The 21,311-nt window shown below is 40.9% G+C and overlaps 2 protein-coding genes across 2 annotated transcripts in view; both read left to right on the forward strand.

Annotated features, from left to right (window-relative positions):
- Window positions 1-1,300: 1,300 nt before the first annotated feature.
- ATRAID (all-trans retinoic acid induced differentiation factor) lies at window positions 1,301-7,292 on the forward strand. The gene is made up of 7 exons (XM_039346106.1): window positions 1,301-1,438; window positions 1,528-1,652; window positions 3,221-3,292; window positions 4,238-4,309; window positions 4,856-4,977; window positions 6,351-6,451; window positions 6,798-7,292. Exons 1-7 carry the CDS (start codon window positions 1,346-1,348, stop codon window positions 6,900-6,902), a joined length of 690 nt encoding a protein of 229 aa, XP_039202040.1. The 5' UTR covers window positions 1,301-1,345; the 3' UTR covers window positions 6,903-7,292.
- A 3,637-nt stretch (window positions 7,293-10,929) lies between these two features.
- CAD (carbamoyl-phosphate synthetase 2, aspartate transcarbamylase, and dihydroorotase) overlaps window positions 10,930-21,311 on the forward strand; it is a 34,393-nt gene continuing 24,011 nt past the window's right edge. The window contains exons 1-9 of the mRNA XM_039346107.1: window positions 10,930-11,222; window positions 13,794-13,933; window positions 14,640-14,769; window positions 16,693-16,835; window positions 17,693-17,834; window positions 18,239-18,410; window positions 19,697-19,882; window positions 20,723-20,835; window positions 21,047-21,189. Of these exons, the coding sequence (XP_039202041.1) occupies window positions 11,138-11,222; window positions 13,794-13,933; window positions 14,640-14,769; window positions 16,693-16,835; window positions 17,693-17,834; window positions 18,239-18,410; window positions 19,697-19,882; window positions 20,723-20,835; window positions 21,047-21,189 (1,254 nt within the window). The 5' untranslated portion in view covers window positions 10,930-11,137. The remainder of the gene's footprint in view (window positions 11,223-13,793; window positions 13,934-14,639; window positions 14,770-16,692; window positions 16,836-17,692; window positions 17,835-18,238; window positions 18,411-19,696; window positions 19,883-20,722; window positions 20,836-21,046; window positions 21,190-21,311) is intronic.

A 21,311-nucleotide genomic window follows, 5' to 3' on the forward strand; every position in this document is an offset into this window, starting at 1 on the left:
CTCAATGTTTGCAAAAGAAGATATTTGGGAAAAGAGGAAATCAACTAAAACTATTATGTGGATTATAGATTATAGAAATCAATTGTTAGTGATTGTTTTACAAATGTAACCCAGACAACACACTGTTCACCAATTATTAAGTCATTTATGTTTTTTAAAAAATCAATATATTACAAAAAAAAAGAAGTTCAAAAAAATGGGCTGGATAAGAGAAAAATGCAGACCATGGTCATGGGAATTGGACAAAGGCTTGAAAGGCTGCTCCTCCTCCATTTTAAGTCATCTTCTTTCTGGTTATTGGCACAGATTGGAGCATAATTTGCCTGTTCTCAATATACCCAAAGATGCAACTTCTTACATTGTTCCACAAAGGAAAATACAGAAACATTCTATAGCCACTGCTATGGTAGGTAAAACTATCTATGCTCTACTTACTTTCCCTCAGTTAGCTTTTATGCTTTCCAACCAAACAGAATATAGCAAAGAAACTGTAAAAAGAGGCTCAGAGCTCTATCTCTATCTGTAATAGGAAAACTCTCCAAAACTGAAAAGAAAGAGATCAAATGTGGTTTGAGAGACACTGTAACAAGAGAAAGATAAAGTTGGAAAATAGACTTGGGTAAGATCAGAGGCTACAGAGAAGATCCAAGGGAAAAAAAACCCAAAGAGAGGCAACTGATAGTGGCTCAAGACCAAAGCATATTGCAGCCTGTTCTGCAATATTCCTATATAGCCTCCACAATAGATACTATGCAAGGGAAGAGCCGAAACACCCAGCTAACATGCAACCACCCCAATTAGATCTTCAGTCACACAGTCTCTTAATGTGTAGTACACACACTTTCCTCACAATTATCTCTTTCCCCCTCTCTCTCGTACACACACATAAACATGTAAGTTTGTTAATGTAGAAGAAAATAAAAGTACAGTACTTTCTTTGGCCACTGCTGGTACAAGGGGTTGGAAATAATCCCCGAAGCCCTATTCCTAATGTTTTCCCCATGTGTTTTTATATACAGTATTAATTTACTTTGTGCGATCAAGTTGTTTCCCACTCCTAGAACCACATAGATTTTCCCCACATGGGTATATAAATATATACATAAAAATGTAAATATAAATAAAATAGCCAATTAATTTTTTCTAGAACTTATAAGTTTATACGTTCCAATAAAATAATCTAATAACCAAAGACGAATATTCCAGTTATGGATTTTTTTTCGAAATTCATAAAAGGTATCGTTATTAAGCCTCTTTTTTATTCTCTCACGGGAGAGCACATGATTTTCATTTTTATTTTTATTCAAATTCACGTGACTGTAAGTCTGCGATCATGTGATGCATCATGGCTGCGCCCAGCTGGCTCTGGGTTCCACAGCTATTCTTGTATTTGGTGTTCCCCTCGTCCGCCGCGCTCCTGGTAGAAACGTTAGAGCAGGTAAGGGGGAGGAAGCTTGTCCTGGGAACTCCGGGAGAGGGAGATATATGAGGGGTCTTTCATAGTTTCTGTCTACCTTGTCTTTGCAGGTCTGTGGTTGTTGTGCCGGGCCCATGCGAAATGAATCCGCAGCAGCCGTTTTCTGCGGTTCCCGGATGGGTACGGTACGGCGGGGCCGCTGCTGCTTAGAGAGAAACAAGAAGATTATTTTAGGGTGAGTCAATTCGAACTGACATGATCAGTTTCTAACCTTTATCCGGGCTCCTCCTCTCCCGACTGAGGTGATCCAACTTACACCCCGGAATTGCAGGCTTTTTTCCCACTTTCGCTTATGGGGAAAATGACGCAAGACTTCAAGCTGGCAGCCTAACAAAAATACGATCTGTAATACAGCCAAGTACATTATCTTTTGCTTAACCGTGGTAACAAGGCAATCCAAGTGCAGCCCCTGGCATCTGATAATTGTATCTGGTTTTGGATTCCATGATGCATTGTCCAGAAATTCATTTAAAATGTCCCATTGCCCTCAAGAGATCGTGATCTGATTAAGTAGGCTTACTTGATTTATTTAAAAAAACAAAACAAAAGTATATTATGAGAACGTATAAAATGAGTTTTTCTTTCTCCTTCCTTCCTGTGGTGAGGCGAGTACAGTGACTTAGCTAAATATTATTTAAATGGGAGAAAATATGACAACGTTGCAAAAATTCTCCCAGAAATTAAGGGGTGTGAAATAGAAGGCAGGTCCTCCCTTTCCATGGAAAACGCTGCCTTAAGTATAGTTTACCTTTTACAGTTCTGGCATTACATTTCTACGGGCATCTAGTTTTAATTTAACTTTAAAATGATTATAATGGGGGTGAGATTGATGGGATTGTAATTGTTTTATGTTAGGAGTTGAATCTTGTGAATGTGTGAATTTACTTCTGTAAAATAAAGTAAATACACTTTGGTTACTAAGAATTCTAAATATATAGTTATTTAACATATGCTAATTTTATCTTTCGTGAATGGCTGGGCACTTCATTATGCATGATTCCTAGGATAGTAATATGAAAAATATTAATTAGAACAAAATATGTGTACTATTATAACCTGAATGATAATTTCCACATTCTCTTAGTATTGGCTATGCTAACAGAGTAATGTGAGTTGAAGTTTTAAGTAATATACCTCTTATTTATCACTTCATTTTCCCAAGTTGATTTATTCGATTCATTAATGTATAAATGAACTTCATGATATAGTATCATCCTGGAATATTTTTTTCTCCAACATCATTTGTTGGATAAAACTTAGGAGATAGGATCAGAACTTTGGCGAAGGATAAAACGGGAGGGGGGGGGGAATAGATGCCATGACACATAAAGAACATTGTGATAGTTCCCCCTTTATTCTTGGAGAAGTTCCTGCCCTTAACAACCAACTTTTTCAAACAATTTGATATGTCACCCAATCTGGATTTGTGTAGCATGTTAGGATTGTTGGATTCAGCAAGTTTATTTTTCTTTCTTTGTTCCATTTTAATTAATAAATGTACCAAAAGAATCAAAAATGTTGTGGGAACCCAGTCAACAAGCATAATTGACTGCTGCATCTGTTCCAAAGGTGTTATACCAACAGAAGTATAACATTCCATAAGTGAGGTTTGTGATAAGTCTTATCTAGCTATGTTATCTAGTCTTATCTAAATATGTTTTCTATTACTGCCAATATAAAAATAACATTACCCAGTCCTTTACAACAGAAGTAAGATAGTTGCTTATCTCTCTTCATCTGTAGGTTGGATTATGGGAATTGCTCATTGCATCAGCTCTGCTCTGGCTTCCAGGAAGTGAACACAGCTTTTGTCATGTAAGTTGAATTTGTTGGACCTGCCGCAGCTTAAACCTCTAATTAGAAATGATCCTTGACTCCATTTGTTAAGAAAAGGATAGTTTATTAGAGACCAGGTCTATTGCCATAATGCAAAGCCAGAATTGAAAATTGCATGCCAAAATCCCTAAGTTCTCCTCTACTCTTTCCTCCCCTTAACTGTCTCTCAGTACTCCTCCCCCCAGTGTAACCATCTGGTTCAGGCAAGATGTTTTCCTAACAGTCAGTTCAAGTGCAGGTTGGTATGTGACCCTCTGCTTCTTCCAGCTGGGTTACCTTGAGACAGCATCTTGTGGAAATGCTGCACTTAGTTTCATTTCCCAAAGCATTCCCCCCTTCATCTCCACTCCCCACAGTTCATGGAAGTCTGTCACTGCAGTGAAGCACAAGCAAGCATAAGATGGCAGCTGACAGAATTATTGATACCATTATGAACATAATTCCCCATACAAGGTACAGAACTGAAAGAGTTTTTATTTTTGATAGTACAGCTTTTTAGGGTTCGTTAGACACCTTGAACACTGAGGCTGGAGGAGACAAAAGACAGTTTCTGAGTTCTGATTTCCCTCTCTGAAATACTAGCAATAATTGTAATTTGTGCTCAGATGCCTAGTAATGGTTTACATGCAAGTCTTTGATATATACATGCATTACATTTGTCATGTAAACAGCTTTTTGTATAAGCAGCTGATGGAGACTGCTTGAATTCTATATTTGAGCATTTGAATTGCACATGTAATATGTCTTCAAGCTGGAAAGAAGGAAAGCCTCAATGTGAGATACTTGTTTTTAAATGTAAATTGTCCCACCACAGCAGACATGACATCAGAGTGATGGATTACACTAAACATTGTTCACAGCACAGAGGAAGCACAACATTGGCCTTGAATGTGTATTTTCTTCATTATCTTGTTCTTAATGTAGTGATCTGACTGACAATCCATTGGAAAGTCTCCCTGAAGACCGCTTTCGAGGATTCACACAGCTGCAGACCCTGTGAGTATTTGTACATGACAACAAATGGAAAATCAGTGGAGGCTGCTGATTTTTCATTTGTCAAATTTATATGGTCGTCCACCTCACAAGAAGTGATTCTGGCTATGTAGCAAAAAAGTATAAAAACTTAAACAAAAACATATTAAAACATATACACACAATATGAGATTTGATCAGCCACAGAGCCACCTCAAGATCTCACTGGTGCTCTTCAGGGACTTCCAGAAAATAAGGAGGAACAAAACTGTCTCCTTAAGGGGAGAATGATCCATAAGGTGTGGGCATCACAACAGAGAAGGCCTACCTCCTGGGGCCCACGAAACGAAGTTTACCAGGAGATGAGAACTGCAGCATAACCTTGCCAGTTATGCATTACTGCCACATTCTCATAAAAGGATTCAATAGAAATCCAAAGCTTTTCTTGGCTATGTGCATTTTCATAACATTAGGCATTTGGGATGTGGTTTTGAAATTTTATTTGCGGGTGGGGGACCCTACTAAATTTGCCTCTCACCTGTTTCTGATATAATTTATGTTGATCCTCAGTGCTTTGCCTCAGAAGCTGGACTGTCCTGGAGGCAGTGAAGTATGGAAAAATGTCACCATCCAAGGAAACAATCGTATCTGTCATGACCAGAGGAACTCCTGCAATGGCTCATTGGGACTTGGTATGGATATAGTAGGCAAGATCTTGTGTGCTTGGATTGTAACCACCTAAGAAGAGGTGGAGAAAGGTGGGGATTGGTGATGGGGACCCCTAAAAGTAAGTTGTTTATCCCCCAAACTCCAACAAAATTATTTTCAGTCTTATGAAAAAATAGTAAATAAAAGTGGCTGCCTGTTGGACCTTCGGGGCCAAGGTGTTCCGCAGGATTGAGGACCCTCAGAGAATGGTTGTCTCCAGAGCTAGACATATTGAAACTCTATCAGGAATCGGGTGGCCCATTAATATCCACTTCCTGAAAGAGCATGAGAGACAGGCACAATCATATTGGAGGAGATGGTACTAAAAGGTCAAAACCAGAAGATTGATTTGGAAGCCTCTTAGCAGCCAATGCAGTAACTGAAGAATAGGAGTTAATTCTGCAGTAATGGTTCTTATCTGCTAAAAACCTACCCAATGCATTTTGACCCACTGCAGTTTGGGTCATGTTCCAAGGCAGCCCCATAAACTACTACATTACAGTAGTCTAACCATCAGTTGGTAAAGGTGTGAATCACTCTTACTATATGTTTTGCCGCAGTCTACAAACATAAAATAAAGTCTAGAGTGAAAAGCTGCAGTGAAACAGCTACAGGAAGGCCAACAGAAATAAGAAGGAACTCTCACATTTCATGTTCCCACTCTGCTATCTCTTTGTATGCTGATGTCAATGAGGTAGCTAAATACTATATATTAATCTGAGTTCTGAATTTGGCTGTTGAGGTTTTGATTTTTGAGTTTCTTCATTGATAACATGTAACACTTAATAACTATTACATAGAAGTACCACAATTGCCTTGGGCTGTTCTGTTAAGGGCAGTGGAGGACTATCCAGCAGGAAGTTCTTTTGCATGAGATCAGTGTTTTTGCTTAGCTATTATTTCTGAAATTTGTAGATGAATATTTTTCAGAAATGAACTGCAGCTGGGCAAGGAGGTGGGTTTTCTATACATTTCTCCAGTGGAATCTATTTCTGATTTTAGCATTTTATGGGCTGGTCCTTATCCTGAGTCGACTGAGCAAAATATTTGCTAAGTGGAACACCTTGTACAATAAAATATCAGTGGTAGTAGGAGGCAAAAGACCTGAACTGAGGGCAGCAAGGTCCTCACGTCCTGAATCTTAGGAAGATAAGAATAGATGGGTTTGGCAGAAAGGATTAAGGTGGGCAGGATAAGCTCAGCTGTGCAAATGGATGGCACATATTAATGGTGTGGGAGAGACTGATATAGAAAGAAAACTGAAGATCAGAAACTGTGAATTGTGCTGTTTATGGAGTGAGATTTGAAAAGTGAGAGGATATCCTCACCCTCCTCCATCCACTCTGTTTTTCTACAGTTTGGGTATGCCCAGAGGGATCACTTTGTACTTCTGATGGACCCGGTTTGTCCCAGTGCCTCTGTGTAGATCCATACCATGGCTATAAATGCTTGCGCCAGGTGAGCTGCTCTTGGAGTATGATGGGATTTATGTTCCATGTGCTTTTTTTCTCTGGTACAAGGAGATAGGGCTTTTGGGGATGGTGGGATGGAAAATCCAAAGTAAACGCTCTTAAATGAAATAGATTATTCCAACTGGGAATAATCATTATGTTATGCACTAGATTGCCTTCTACTTGCTGAGGTTATTGGAAACTAACATCCAACAGCATTGGAGGACTTCAGTTTAGTAAAGGCTATGCTTGGGTTTTAGCCCATTTGATTCAAGCCTTTGAGATTGATTAAAAGGAACCTTTGGGAGCTAATCGAATTAGAAAAAACTTTCTAATTTATTTTTTGCTTTCAGGGCAATTTTCCATACCTGCTGTTCTTTGGAACTTTGGGAGCCATCACTATCACTCTCTCCACCTTCCTTTGGACTACACAGCGGCACAAAGCCAAAACCATTTAGTGGCCTCTCCATTCTCCTGGCCCACCCACAGTACACAAAGGAGGTGCTAGTCTACAGTCTTGTCTGCTGTCTGTTGTTACCGTTTGGTTTTGGAATTGGAGGTTCTCAATTTTTCTGGAGGAAATAATTCCTTGGACTGGAGCCTGTCACCCTGTTACATGTTCGGACACATGGGAGAACACTGTAGCAGTTATTGTACAGGAACACATTATTTTCAGCTAGCCCAGTTGGCTTGCCAATGCATAGAAACTGGGGCTATCAATAAAAGATATAAAGAAGTGGGGAAAATTAATGTCTTATTGGATGTTAGATATTCTTTGGATTGTACATTCAGTTTCTAATAAAGTAAATACAACTAATCAGGGTTGTGTCTGGATATGACGAAAACCAGTGCTTGTGTGACTACTGATTCCTTAGGGCTTAATCCAGATTCCTTTCTTTTACTATTAGAAGCAGAGCACCTGAGAAAAAGTGCTAGTTAGAAGCTGTGTTTGGGTGATTTTTTTAAGGGAAGTTTTGAATCTGGAATGCTCAAAAGAAAACTTACGAGAAAGTCAACCCCATTCTTACTCCTGTTACTTCAGGACACCTCTTGGATTCTACCATTAATGTTCTCCTGCCTTAAAATTTAAGAGTTTATTTTAATAAATAACCAAAACATATTTCTTTCCCTAGCCTTTATTCTTTTCTGGGACCTGATTACTGCAAAACATCTGTTCTGCTCTTTTTCCCTACGCCTGTTACAGAAAGCTTGCAAGTTTGCCCTCTTTCTTTCTTCAAATATCTTCTACAAATCATGAAGCAGCTGAAAAAATTGCCTGCATTCCAGGCCAAAGTTGAACTGGTAATGTGATTCTGTGTTTGAACAATACCCACCCTTGAAAGCTTTGCTTCTTTCTCCTTCATTGTTAAAATACTTATGTTTACTCAGTCAGCTCACTGTCCTCTGTTCATGCAAGATTCCCTAAGCTTTTAAATCAGGTCAATGCTCAATAAGCATTGCTGTATACTAAGTATTTGAAAAGCACCCGATGTAATTATTTTAATTAAACCATTGTTTTCATTAAACAATTAGCTTGTTGGTTTAGTAACTATGATTGTTTAAATTAAACCATTAGCTGATCGGTTTAATAACTGATTTAAAATCACATTAAAAAAACCTCATCAGATTTTCCTGGGACACATTGTTCCAAGGATTTGATCCACATCTACTTCCCATTTGCAAAAATAAATCCAAACTTGGCTGTCTCGAGACTGCTAAGTTAGGCAGAAATTTACATAATCAAAGCATCAGCACTGTAAGGAAGAAGCAGCTTCAGTTAATCAATAAAACAGAGAAGATTTCATAGCATGTCTGCTCTTGATTGTTTTACATTCCATGCAGTCAGTTTTGAAGTTTAGGAATGTGCTCAGATAAACAAGGAATTTAGTTTCACTAAATATGTACAGAGAAGGTCAGTAATCTGTACTGAGAGACAAATGGCAGATGTACAAGATAGTCATTTTTTAAAAGTCAACAAAATAAAGAAATATAACAAAATAACTATGTTAAATTTTGGCAAGAAATCAAACCCTGAAGATAGTATCTTGGGTAGAATCAATTACAATTATGAAAAAGAATATACTTCAGTACCAACAACAATGGCAGGATGACGAGCCAGCAAGTAGACCCTCCCTGTGAGAAGACTTCAAAGCAGTCTCTCCTGTGGGTTTAGAGCTCTGGGAGACTATCTTGCTCAAACCATGGACGGTGCCTTTAAAAAGTGCACCAGGTTCACATACTCCCTTTTCTAATCACTTTCAGAAATTGGTTGTTAACTGCTTTTCAGCTATTAGCAACATTTGGATTTACTCCGAAATGAAACTTTTTTTAAAAGACATAATTTCACGAAACAAGAAGCATCACAATTTAATGAGAAATAAGCTCACAGCAGCAAGAATAAATTTTGTCCAAAATTTACTAGAAGGAAGATAATCCTGACAATATTTAAGTGGAAACTTAAACTTGAAGAATATGCACTAATGACAAAATTAGCAGCAGAATAGAATTTAAGTGAATTTAAACAAGAACGACTTCCATACAATATATCACACATCATGGTAAATATATCACAGTCTGACTTCTAAATATTCACAAATGCTGTAAAGTAATTGATAGGGAATGTACAAAAAGGGAAAAGCTAGAAATATAATTGTCTTTTTCTCCCTTTTCCCTTTATTAATACTCTATAATTTTGTCAAGACAGTCTGTTTGGTATAGTGGTAAAAGCACCAGTCTAGAAATTGGGAGATTGTGAAATGATGGCTCTTTCTAGGCAATGGACAAGTAATGTACATATATATTGGATCTTCAGTTCACTGTCTCCTTGCCTTGGCATTACTGCTTGGTCATCATTGCTCCATAACTAGTATGGAGTTATGTAAATAAAAGAATTGAAAAAAAAATGAAATATTTTCTATAATACAGGTCCCTGATACTGTGGCATAATCATGGGTGTCTAGAGATTTCTATTCTTCCATTCTTTGGAAGATAACAAATCATGCAAAAGATAGTCTTTTTTAAAAAAAAAAAAAAATTTCAATAGCAACAGTACATGAATTTGCAAAAATACAAAGTTCTTCCTTAGGCCACAAGATGGAGCTGGAGTACTATAATTTGTGTTGAGAGACACTGCATCAGTAATGAATTTGCACAGAAATAAAAAAATCAGATGGCTTCTAATATACCAACAAAATAAATCAAATATCTAACAAAGATTCCTAGCTAAAAACATTTATTTATATACAAATAATTTGAATCTTGAAACAAAATATTTTCTGTAGATCTCCTCTAGTTTCTGGGGATAAATTCAAACTTATATCAGAATTATTTTTAGCTTTACAGTATTTCTCCCAGATTAGGCATAGCAACTTCTCTAGCCTGCATCTCCAGAATTCTGCCCTTTTTCTTTTATAAGACAAAGCTTTGTCCCAGGCAGAAGAATGGATTACAGGGAAACTCTTTATATTTATAGGCCCAAAACTCAGTCTTACCTCTGTGAATATAGGTTTCAACTCAGATGCTGGTTGGCTGGGAATATGACCAGGCTCAGAGTTTACCTATGAACAAAAGGCAACTGATCCAGTCTGTATTACGACATCACAAGGTAAACTCTAGTCTAACCCCTTTACTTGATGAAACTGGGTCATCCTTAATCTTGTAGTTTATTTAAGCAGCAGCCTTACACATATGAATGGAATTTTAATTTCAACTGAGTGTAAAACATTGAACTCTGCATAGGTTTCCTCCTGGATATAAAAACCAGGAGCCTGGAGTTCTAGTCCCATTTTAGGCATGAAAAACCAGCTGGGTGACTTTAGGCCAGTCACTCTCTCAACCCAACTCACCTCACCGGGTTGTTGTTGAAAGGGATAATAGGAGGAAGGAATATTAATGTGTTCTTATTAATAATGTATTCTTGCTCCCTCATTATTTGTAAAAATAATAAAGGTGAGTTATTAAATAAATAAAATCTAGAAGGAAAACATGAATTTTGATCCCCAAATTCAAACTTCACTGTTCAGGCGACCAAGACTCGGCATTTTTGTCCTGTGGGGTCCTTGGTGCTCTGAGAAAGTAGGTAACATCTGTGTTATCATGAGTGCTTAGACCTAGTTTGATAATGAAATGTCTTGCAAGAAAACAACCAAGCTCAAGAGAGCATCAAGGACCTCACAGTTCAACCCCGAGCTACAAATATTCTCTTCTATCGGTACCTTTTGTCCTCCTGCAACTAATATTTGAGTGTGCCAAATGCAACTACCCACTGGCAAAAATCTGCCCATGGAATGCATTTTTTTTTTTTTCGTAATCGCCTTCCTTCTACTACAGCACATAACGATCGGGCCTGGCGAGGCGCAGGTACCGGTAATACAGTAAAGGGATTCGGTGGCAGAGGAAACCCACCAGGGCGGAGCCTGAAAAAACGTGGCCGGCTCGGTTCGTGCTGCGCCGCCCATCGACAGGTCATTTCCTCCCTTCTTCACCAGCTCGGCTCCGCCTCCTGCTAACGCGCTTTTCACCGCTTCGGCCACATCACCTCCCCCTCGTGCGTTTGGCGCCGGCCACATCCTCTGCTTTTTCCCTCCTCCTGCTCTGCTCTGCCTCTCGGTGTCGCTCTGTCGCTTCCCCGCCCCCGGCCGGGAGTTCCAAGCCATCCCATCCCGTCGTCGTCCTCCACGTGCTAAAGCGAGCTATGGGCAGCCTAGTGCTGGAGGATGGGACGGTCTTGCGTGGGCGTCCCTTTGGGCTCGTGGGGACTCCAGTTGCGGGTGAAGTCGGTGAGTTTCTGTCCAGGACCGAAGTGGGGGAGGAAGAAAAGGAAAGCTCTTTGGTTGACCGGTTGCACTTCTGCCTTCCGGCAAAAGGAAGGATAGAGGTGCTCTCCCCTCCGTCTAGATATGGAAGGTCGAGATATGGTCCTGCTCGCTGTCATTATGCTCATTTGCTCAGCAGGCGCCTTTGACCGTTGTTAGATCCCCATATGTGCCTAGGGCTACTTGTAGAGGAGTGCCTTTGAACGTGCCCAGACTTGGCAGCACAGCTAGCTGTCTGTTCTTGTGGTCAGACTTCTAGACTTTCTTTGCGTGTCACATTGCTGATCTTGGAACTAGGTCAGGCCCATTCCCAGGTCAGATAAATTAGAAGTAAGGAGGTATCATCCTGTCCTGTGTTCATCATTCTGCTTGCTTACACCAGTACTTCCCAGGAGTGTTTTTGAAACATGATCAGCTGAAAGGTTTCAAAAGAGCAAATAAGGAATTATCACTCCTTATTCTATGCCCTACGATGGTAATGGCCCTCCAGAAAAAAAAATCTTTTTTTAGAAAAGAGACTGCTAATTCTTGAAAATCAAGGCTTTTGCTGTCTTCAAATTATGCCAATTAGGCCTTTGGAATAGTGGCAACATACAACATTGCCATGTGATGGATAACACAAGGGAAATGCACTGTTGTGTTAGACTTTTAGAAGACATTGAATCAGCTGTTTTGTGGACAGGCTGCTGGACAGAACAGATCAATGTTCTCATCCAATAGAATGGTTATTCTATTGCTGAGTGGTTTGCTGATTGCTAAAAGTAAAAAATATCTTCTTGAGGCGAGTGAATCAAAGTGGATCTTCCCCTCATGCCCTTTCTATTGAAGAGGGCAAGTCCAGAATCTGAGAACGTCACTACCAAGAAAATAACCCAAGCTTTCATAGGGCTCAGCAATAATAACAAAACAAAAATAATAAACATTTGTGTAGTAGTCTGGAGTGGTCAAAGCACATCACATGCTTTATTTAATTGTAATCTTAAAGCAGTTTTGCATGGATGAAATGAGAAACAAGCAGCCCCTGAATGTTGATCTACAATCATGATTCTAGCCAATGTTCATGTTAGCTAAAAATTCGGCACTATTTGGAGGGTCACAGATTGCTGTAAGAATAGTCGATATTGGTACTTGTAGAGAATAAGACTTAGTTAGGCCTCTAGTTTAATCCAGTTGCAGAACTTCCCATGTACCACTGTCTTATTAATAAAAACTATAGCATGGTGAACATTCTCTTCTGGTAAGGAGACAGTTGTACTGATAGTAGAAAGTTCAGATTAGGATTAGAATTAGAATTAAGCTGGAAGGGACCTTGGAAGTCCTAGTTTAGCCCCCTACTCAAGCAGGAGAATCTATACCATCTCAGACAAGTATCTGTTTAGTTTCTTTTTAAAAATCTCCAGTGATGGAGCGCCCACGATTTCTGGAGGCAAGCTGTTCCACTGGTTAATTGTCCTCACTGTCAAGAAGTTTCTTCTTAATTCCAGGTTGCTACTCTTTTTGATCAGTTTCCAACCATTGTTTCTTGTCCTGCCCTCTGGTACTTTAGAGAATAACGTGACCCCCCCCCTTCTTTGTGGCAGACCCTCAGATACTGGAATACTGCTATCATGTCTCCCCTATTTCTTCTTTTCTTTAGACTAGCCAAACCCAAGTCCTGCAGCCATTCTTCGTATGTTTTAATCTCCAGGCCTTTGATCATCTTAGTTGCTCTTCTCTGAATTTTTTCCAAACTCTCAACATCTTTTTTGTGATATGGTGACCAATATCAATAAGGTAATCAATCAGGAATAGGATGAGGAAGAAGCAGAAGTGGATAGAAAAGAGAATGCCAAATGATAAGAGGTGATTTGAGAAGGCTGTGTGTTCTACAAGTTCTTACAATCATGAGCATTCAGCTTATTTAATGAAAAAATCCTTGTGCTAAACAGAAACAGCAGCATTTTTAATGCTTCTGTAATAGTGTTTCCCTCAGTCTTTGAAAAGTCTATGGCACTAGAAGAAGCCTGGTATTGGATTGCTCCATGTGACAAACATCCTGACTGGAGATCAAGCAATGTGTGCTCAAGACGGGTTTTCTGGATGTGGAAATTGTGAGGATGGGGCAGTTGCTGATAATTGTTTATCTTGGCTCTACCTTTTTTATGTTAGGAATATTGTGCAGCTGTAGAAGTCAATATACAGATATGGTCTGGAATTCCACATTGGGTAAACTAAAAACAGAGATAAAAAGGTGACAAGCTCAGTATACGATCCTTGCATTTACTTTGATAGAGGGATCAGCAGTCCATTCTATTCAGTCTTCTGGAAAGGCTGCTGATATCACATCTGACTTCTTTCCCTAAAATGCTCATTTTGCCAGATGCAGCAGAGCTGTAAAGGACTGGAGTAACAACTACAAATGGACTGGAGAAAGACTACTCAGTGCTTAGGCCTGGTTTGCAGGAGAGATTAATTTATCCAGAGTCATTTGCCAAAACCAATATGGGGTTTTGCCGAGGTCACTAATCCAATTTTATCATTTCTTGGAATCTGCAGTGTTCCAGACTGGCATGGTGGGTTATCCTGAAGCACTGACAGATCCCTCCTATAAATCCCAGATCTTAGTACTGACCTACCCACTGATCGGGAATTATGGTGTTCCTCCAGATGAATTGGATGAGTACGGTCTCAACCGGGTAAGTATAACATTGGCAGAAAGAAACCCATTCTTACATGTTGCAGTAAAGATTTCAGATGACCTAGCACTGAAATTTGATTTCTGGATGCCTGGAGACCAAGTATCAAAAATTATTCTGGCCTAATTGAAGAGTTCTAGGAATTTCTAGCTCAACCAGCCTGGTGTTCATATACTTCATCTGCTCTCTCAGTGCAATGCTATAAAATGGACAGACAGCATATCTAAATTTGGGTTATCTGCATCTTTGATGTAGAGATTTGATTTGATTCGTATATGATAAGATTAGCTTGTTGTCCAGAATAATCCAGTGTCCTGAATTAAACTGATGATTCATACCAAATAATCAAAATACATTGGATACCTTTGAATTGATTGGATGAAATGAACTGGATTAGAAGTTCATGCACTTCTAATCTGCTTGCTGAAGTAGATCAGTTTGTAGTCTTTCTTAACTATATATATCCCTGAGGTTGTGGAGAATTTCTGAGAACAGGAGAGAAACAGATACATTCTTTCTCTCTGGGAACCAGAATTTCTTTTAATGAGATTCTTGATACAAGTGATGGATATAAATATATATATATAATGTACATATTTCAAATAAATAAATAAAATATTTTGGGGGCTTGAATAGAAGGGGGTTAGGAAATGTTTGTGATGATGAGATACGTTTCTTTATTAACTCTTTGCTTCCTCACCTCCAGTGGTTTGAATCTAGTGGCATTCATGTAGCTGCATTGATTGTGGATGAATGCTCTCTAAATCCCAGCCACTGGAGTGCTACACGCTCACTGGATCATTGGCTGAAGGAAAAGGGGATTCCTGGTTTGGAAGGTAAGCTTATCACAAAGTGCTAGGGTTTGCCTCTAGAGCAGCGGTTCTCAACCTGTGGGTCGGGACCCCATTTGGGGTCGAACGACCATTTCATGGGGGTCGCCAAACAACACAGTCCACCATTTTTTTCCCCCTTTTCCTTAGCTGTGCTACTCCCTTTTATTCTATTGGCTTTTGAAAGCCAATAGAATAGACTTTCTTGAATAGGGTCTAATTCTATTGGCTTTCAAAAGCCAATAGGAATTGTCCAGGCTGTCTCTGCCCTACTGAGCCCGCCAAAAGTCCCATTCTGCAAATGGTGCCGCACCAGTTGAGTAGTCCTCGACTTACGACCGGTTGAGTAGTCCTCAACTTACGACCGGTTGGGGATCGCGGCATTAAAAAGGTTGAGAACCACTGCTCTAGAGAACCTGGTGAAGTGCAAGTTGCAAGTTTCTCTTACGTGCTCCTTGAAAGCCATAGTGGGGTGCCTCAAGGCTCAATCCTTTCTCCCTTCTCATTTAATATGGCTATTGGATGCTATTTTGCCTAGGCAACAGCCTCTGCACATATCCATTGAGGTAATCTTCCATTCTCTCTACACAGACAGAAATTTATCTCTGCAACACCAATCTGGGGAAGTAGGTTATTCTGAGAGATTGTAGGAGAAGTTGTGTCATTTTCTACAGGTGACCTTGACTTATGACCACAATTGAGTCCAAACTTTCTGTTGCGAAGTGAGACACTTGTTAACTGAATTGTGCCACATTTTACAACCTGTCATGCCATTAAGTGAATCAGTGCAGTTGTTAAGTTATGACATGGTTGTTAAGTGAATATGGCTTCCCCATTGACATTATTTGTCAGAAGGTCGCAAAAGGTGATCACATGACCCCAGAACACTGCAAGCATCATAAATATGAGTCACTTGCCAAGCATCTGAATTTTGATCATGTGAACATGAGGATCTGCAACAATTGTTAAGTGTGAAAAATGATCACTTTTTTCAATGCCATTGTAACTTTGAATGGTCACTAAATGAGCTGTTGTAAGTCGAGGCCTACCTGTACTAACAAAAATCAGAAGCAGTACAATAGCACCTTTTCTAATTACCAACTACTATTAAAAGACATAAGCATTTCTGACATTTCCACTCAGATGCATGGAGTGACTTGATTGATGTAGGATTTAAATTGGGAGGAGAAGACAGGTTGGCTCTGCAGATGAGGTTACATGTGAAAGAGATTACCTACATCCATGAAGCCACTCTGCAATGAAGGCAGGTGCAGCTCAGGAAGGCTTATGGCTTTTAAGAACACCTGTTATTTGGAAAAGGTGCTGCTGGTTTCCTCCTGATTTTTTGCTGGGAATAAGACTTAAGTGACCCAAGGCTACCCACTGAACTCCATGAGTGAGTGAAGACTTGAACTGGATCACCCTGCCTGAAATCTACACCTTAGATGGTACACATGGCCACATAACTGTATTTAATCAGAAATATTGGGAAGCAAAATCGTGATAGAACCAACGTTACTGATAACAGGCAAAATATGAAAATAGTTAGCTTGTTCAGGTTGTCTCAGCATAGATAGAAATGGAGATTATCCTGTCTGAATGATCATAGAACAGTGTTTCTCAACCTTGACAATTTTAAGGCATGTGGACTTTAACTCCCAGAATTCCACAGCCAGCAATGCTGGCTGTGGAATTCTGGGAGTTGAAGTCCACATGCCTTAAAATTGTCAAGGTTGAGAAACACTGTCATAGAACCACATAGTCTACTGCAGGGGTGTCAAACTGCCAGCCCGCGGGTCGGATGCATTATGGCGAAACTGCACCCACCCCATTGCCGGCAATGGAAAAAAAGTTGTGATACATCGCGAGTTTGACACCCCTGGTCTAGTGAGATAGTCTATCCTTTCTAATAGTTCATTTCTCCTGCAGGAATTGACACACGAGCACTAACCAAGTGGATCCGGGAAAAAGGGAGTATGCTGGGCAAACTGGTACCAGATGGCATCCATAGTTCATCCCTGCCATTTGACGATCCAAACACACGGAACCTGGTGAAGGAAGTTTCACTGAAAGTAGGTTGGAAAAATAGGGTTGAGAGGAAAAAGACAACTTGGGTTAAGCAAATTGGAGATGGCAGGCAATAGCCATGGATATACTGTATAATATTCAGAGTAGGAGAGGGATTTCCTTAACTGTTAATACATAGCTTGGAAAAATGCATTATTTTGAGAAGCAGTTCTGATTCAGTGGTCCCTCCTTCTGCCTAAGAATATACACTCCATACTTTCAAGTGGCTCAGTTCTTTTATAGAGACTTTCTGCACCAAAAAGTTATTATTTTATAAGATTTCTATAGACCAGTGATGGCGAACTTTTTAGAGTCCGAGTGCCCAAACTGCAACGCAAAACCCACTTACGCATCGTCAGGTGCCGGGTGGGTGTGGCCCATTGGCTGGGTGTGGCCAGTTGGGTGGATGTGTCCCATTGGGTGGGCGTGGCTGCGGTCGTAACGGCACACTGGATGGGACTAAAAAGTTCAATGAATCAATTCCAACTTTGCAAGATCTTTTTTTTCTCCGCAAGAAGTTGAAATTGACTGATTGATTGAACCTTTTTTTTTTTTTTTTTTTGCACACGGCAGTGGAGGCCTAAAGCAAAAAGGTTTTATAAAACCCAGTTGAAGGCTTAGGACTGGGTGACGGTATGCATGCCCACAGAGAGAGCTCTGAGTGCCGCCTCTGGCACACGTGCCATATAGGTTCGCCACCACTGCTATAGACACATAACGTATATGGCATAACCTTGGGTTATCCATCACTCCTTCTTGCTTCTTCTGTATCATTAACAGTAGTGATATAGGATTAAGTGTGTTTTATTGGCTACTGTGCATAAACTTCAGCATAACTACTTTCTCCACTATGACTCCACAGGAGCCCCACTTGTTCAACCCTAATGGGTCTGTGAGAATCACAGCAATTGACTGTGGCCTGAAATACAACCAGATCCGGTGCCTGTGTGCTCGTGGGGCAGCTGTTACTGTGGTGCCCTGGGACCATCATCTGGACAGTACAGGTAGGATAACTGAGTGGTGAGTAAGGGGTTCACAGATCCAAACAGGTGGTTTGTTTCAGCTTGGGAGCAACGAATGTGGAGCCCAGGTGGCTCATTCAAGGGGAAGAGTAATAATAATTAAGGTCATAAAGAGAGCCAATTTGGTCTGGTGGTTAAGGTGCTGATCTAGAAACCAGAAGATTGTGAGTTCTAATTTCATCTTACACATGAAAGCCAACTGGCTGACTTTGGGCCAATCACACTCAGCCCAACCCATTGCATAGGCTTGTTGTATGGAAAAAGAGGAGGAGGAAGGAGGTTTACATATGTTCACCAGCTTGAATTGCTTATAAAGTAATAAAGACAGGATAAAAATGAAATAAATAAATGGATAATGCCATCTGATACCTCATTTCTTCCCCCAGAATTTGATGGGTTGTTTGTTAGCAATGGTCCTGGAGATCCACAATTCTGCCAAGAAACCATTTCCAATCTGCACCGTATGCTGGAATTGCCAACTCCAAAGCCTGTCTTTGGCATCTGCTTGGGTCATCAGCTGTTGGCTTTGGCCATTGGAGCTAAGACCTATAAAATGAAGTAAGTGTTTGTGTGAATATCTGAAATAGCAATAGCACTTAGACATATACTGCTCTATAGTGCTTTGCATCACTCTCTGAGCAGTTTACAGTGTCAGCAATTGCTCCCCACAATCTGGGTCCTCGTTTTACCAACCTCGTAAGAATGGAAGGCTGAGTCAACCACGAGCCCGTCAGGATCAAATTCCAGGCTATGGGCTGAGTTAGCCAGCAATACTGCATTCTAACCACTGCACCATCACGGCTCTTAAATAACCAATAGATACCTCTTCAATGATGTTGAGCAGTCTAATTCTTCAGCACTATAGTAAATGTCAGGTAGTCCTCAACTTATGACTGGTCATTTAACATAAAGCACCTCTGGCCATTGTTAAATATCACACCAGTACACCTACTGCCCTGGTCACATGACTACACATATGGAGGACCAGACCTCAAATTTATTGAAAACACTGGCATTTGCTAATGTTTTCCCCTCCAGCAGGTTAAATGCTAGTGAATGCCAGCATTCTGAAAGGCCTAGGATACTGGCATTTCCCCTCCAGAGGGGCAGAAACACAGCCACTCAGAAAGGCTCCTCTGGAAATTCCTCGGCACACTGGAGGAATGGATCTCAAATCTTGTGAAAATGTTAGCAAACGCCATCATTCTCACAATTGTTCTCCCTATCCTACCACGCCCAGCAGGCCCAGGCTCTCTCCCCAGCATCCCTCCACTTAACGATCGGCATGTTTGCTTAATGACTGCAACTGGGAGAACTGGGATTGCAGTCATTGAGCGAAGAAGTCTTGTGGTTCTCAATGACCGCTTCACTCAACAACTGAGATTCTGGTTGTATATGGAGGACTACCTATAGCAGTGGTTCTCAACCTTTTTAATGCTGCGACCCCCCCCCCAACCGGTCATAAGTCGAGGACTACTCAACCGGTCGTAAGTCGAGGACTACTCAACTGGTGCAGCACCGTTTGCAGAATGGGACTTTTGGTGGGCTCAGCAGGGCAGAGACAGCCTGGACAATTCCTATTGGCTTTTGAAAGCCAATAGAATTAGACTCTATTCAAGAGAGTCTATTCTATTGGTTTTCAAAAGCCAATAGAATAAAAGGGAGTAGCACAGCCAAGGAAAAGGGGGGGAAAAATGGCGGACTGCGTTGTTTGGTGACCCCCGTGAAATGGTCGTTCGACCCCAAATGGGGTCCCGACCCACAGGTTGAGAACCACTGACCTATAGCTTGAAACTGAGGATTTTTTTTTTCCTCACAAGCTAAGCCTTCGAATTCCTCCTCAGATACGGAAACCGTGGACACAACCAGCCTTGCCTGCATGAGGGATCCCAGCGCTGCTTTATCACATCACAGAACCATGGCTTTGCAGTAGATCCAGCTAGCTTGCCATCCGGCTGGACTCCTCTCTTTACCAATGCAAATGATCACTCTAACGAGGGACTTGTGCATGAGTCAAAGCCATTTTTCAGGTAAGGAAAAGCAAGAGATGGGGAGGTAAACAAGTGATTTGGGGTGCCCTTCTTTATTCTGATTTGCTGGAACCATACGGAAGACCTAAGAAGAGCTTTTCTGGATCAGCTCAAGGTTCCATTTCGTCCAGGCTTCTGTATTGTATAGTGACCAACCTGGTGCATTCAGGAAGCTCCAAGGATTATGAGGAATGTGATACTTTTTCCACTGTTGCATCCCAAACTTTGGTGTTTAAAGTATGCTGGTTATGATTTGTGTGTGTGTTGTCAAGTCACCCTTGACTCCTAGCAACTACATGCAGTTTTCAAGGCAATGTTTTCAAAAGTAGTTTGCCATTGTCTTTCTACGGCTATGCAAGGGTGACTGGCCCAAAGTCATCCAGCTAGCTTATGTGCCTAAGGGAAGACTAGAACTCAGATTTCCCTACTCATGATTTAGCACATTAATCACTAGATCAAAGACAGGAAGTCGCTACCAGATGTAGTTGCCATTAGTAGACCAGTCTTCCATCAACTTCTCCAGTCTAAGCCCGTCTGTCCATCAGATGGCAAAAATTTCCAGGTTTTTTTATCAGCCAAAAATCTCCTTTCATTTAGTTTTGCTGAGATTTTGAATTCTCACCTTGGGTTCATAATGTGCACACTGTTGTATGCCTTCTATCATGTCTCCCCTTATCTGCCTTTGTTTGAAATAAACAGCCCCAACTGCTGTAGATTTTATCCTTACAGAATAACTGCTCTAAGAATTTTGATAGAATACCAGAGAATGGTATTGTGTTGCATTGTCTAATTGCGCCCGTAACATTTCCCTCCTTGTTTTCTCCCCCTGTCTGATCCCAGTGTGCAGTTCCACCCAGAGCACAATGCAGGGCCGATGGATCTTGAATGTCTTTTTGATGTCTTCTTGGAGACAGTGCAGGACACTGTTGCTGGAGGGCAGGGCCCTAAGACAGGTGGGAGCTCTGTGACTGAGTTGGCTTCTGAAAGCCTGGATAGAGGCCTGGCTTTACCTCCATGCTACCCCGTATGGTCACCAGGTTTTGCCCCTGCTATAGGGTGCTTGCTAGTCTCCTGGCAGGGTTGAAGCTTTGCTGGGTCCACCTATGGGCTTTAACTACTGCAGTGATCATCCAGGCATCTCTTTCTCTTCCCTCCCACCTCTAGTGTATAAACGCCTGCAGGACTGCCTGCACAATTCAAAAGTCCTGCCTGCCAGCAACCTGTCCCGCCCTCACAAGGTGCTCATCCTGGGCTCAGGGGGTCTTTCTATAGGGCAGGCAGGTGAGTTTGACTACTCTGGCTCCCAGGTGAGTGAGTGAGGAAATGGAAGTCAAAAGGCAGTGGGGAAAATTACAAAGTGGGAGGGGGTTGGGTAGAATACACACAAGCAAAAAGGACTGAGGGTTTTTGCTGATGGCAAAGTCACCAA

Source organism: Crotalus tigris, unplaced genomic scaffold (assembly GCF_016545835.1).
Source record: "Crotalus tigris isolate CLP2741 ecotype Arizona unplaced genomic scaffold, ASM1654583v1 scf7180000017987.690289119674:8195010, whole genome shotgun sequence".
Lineage (NCBI taxonomy): Eukaryota > Metazoa > Chordata > Lepidosauria > Squamata > Viperidae > Crotalus > Crotalus tigris.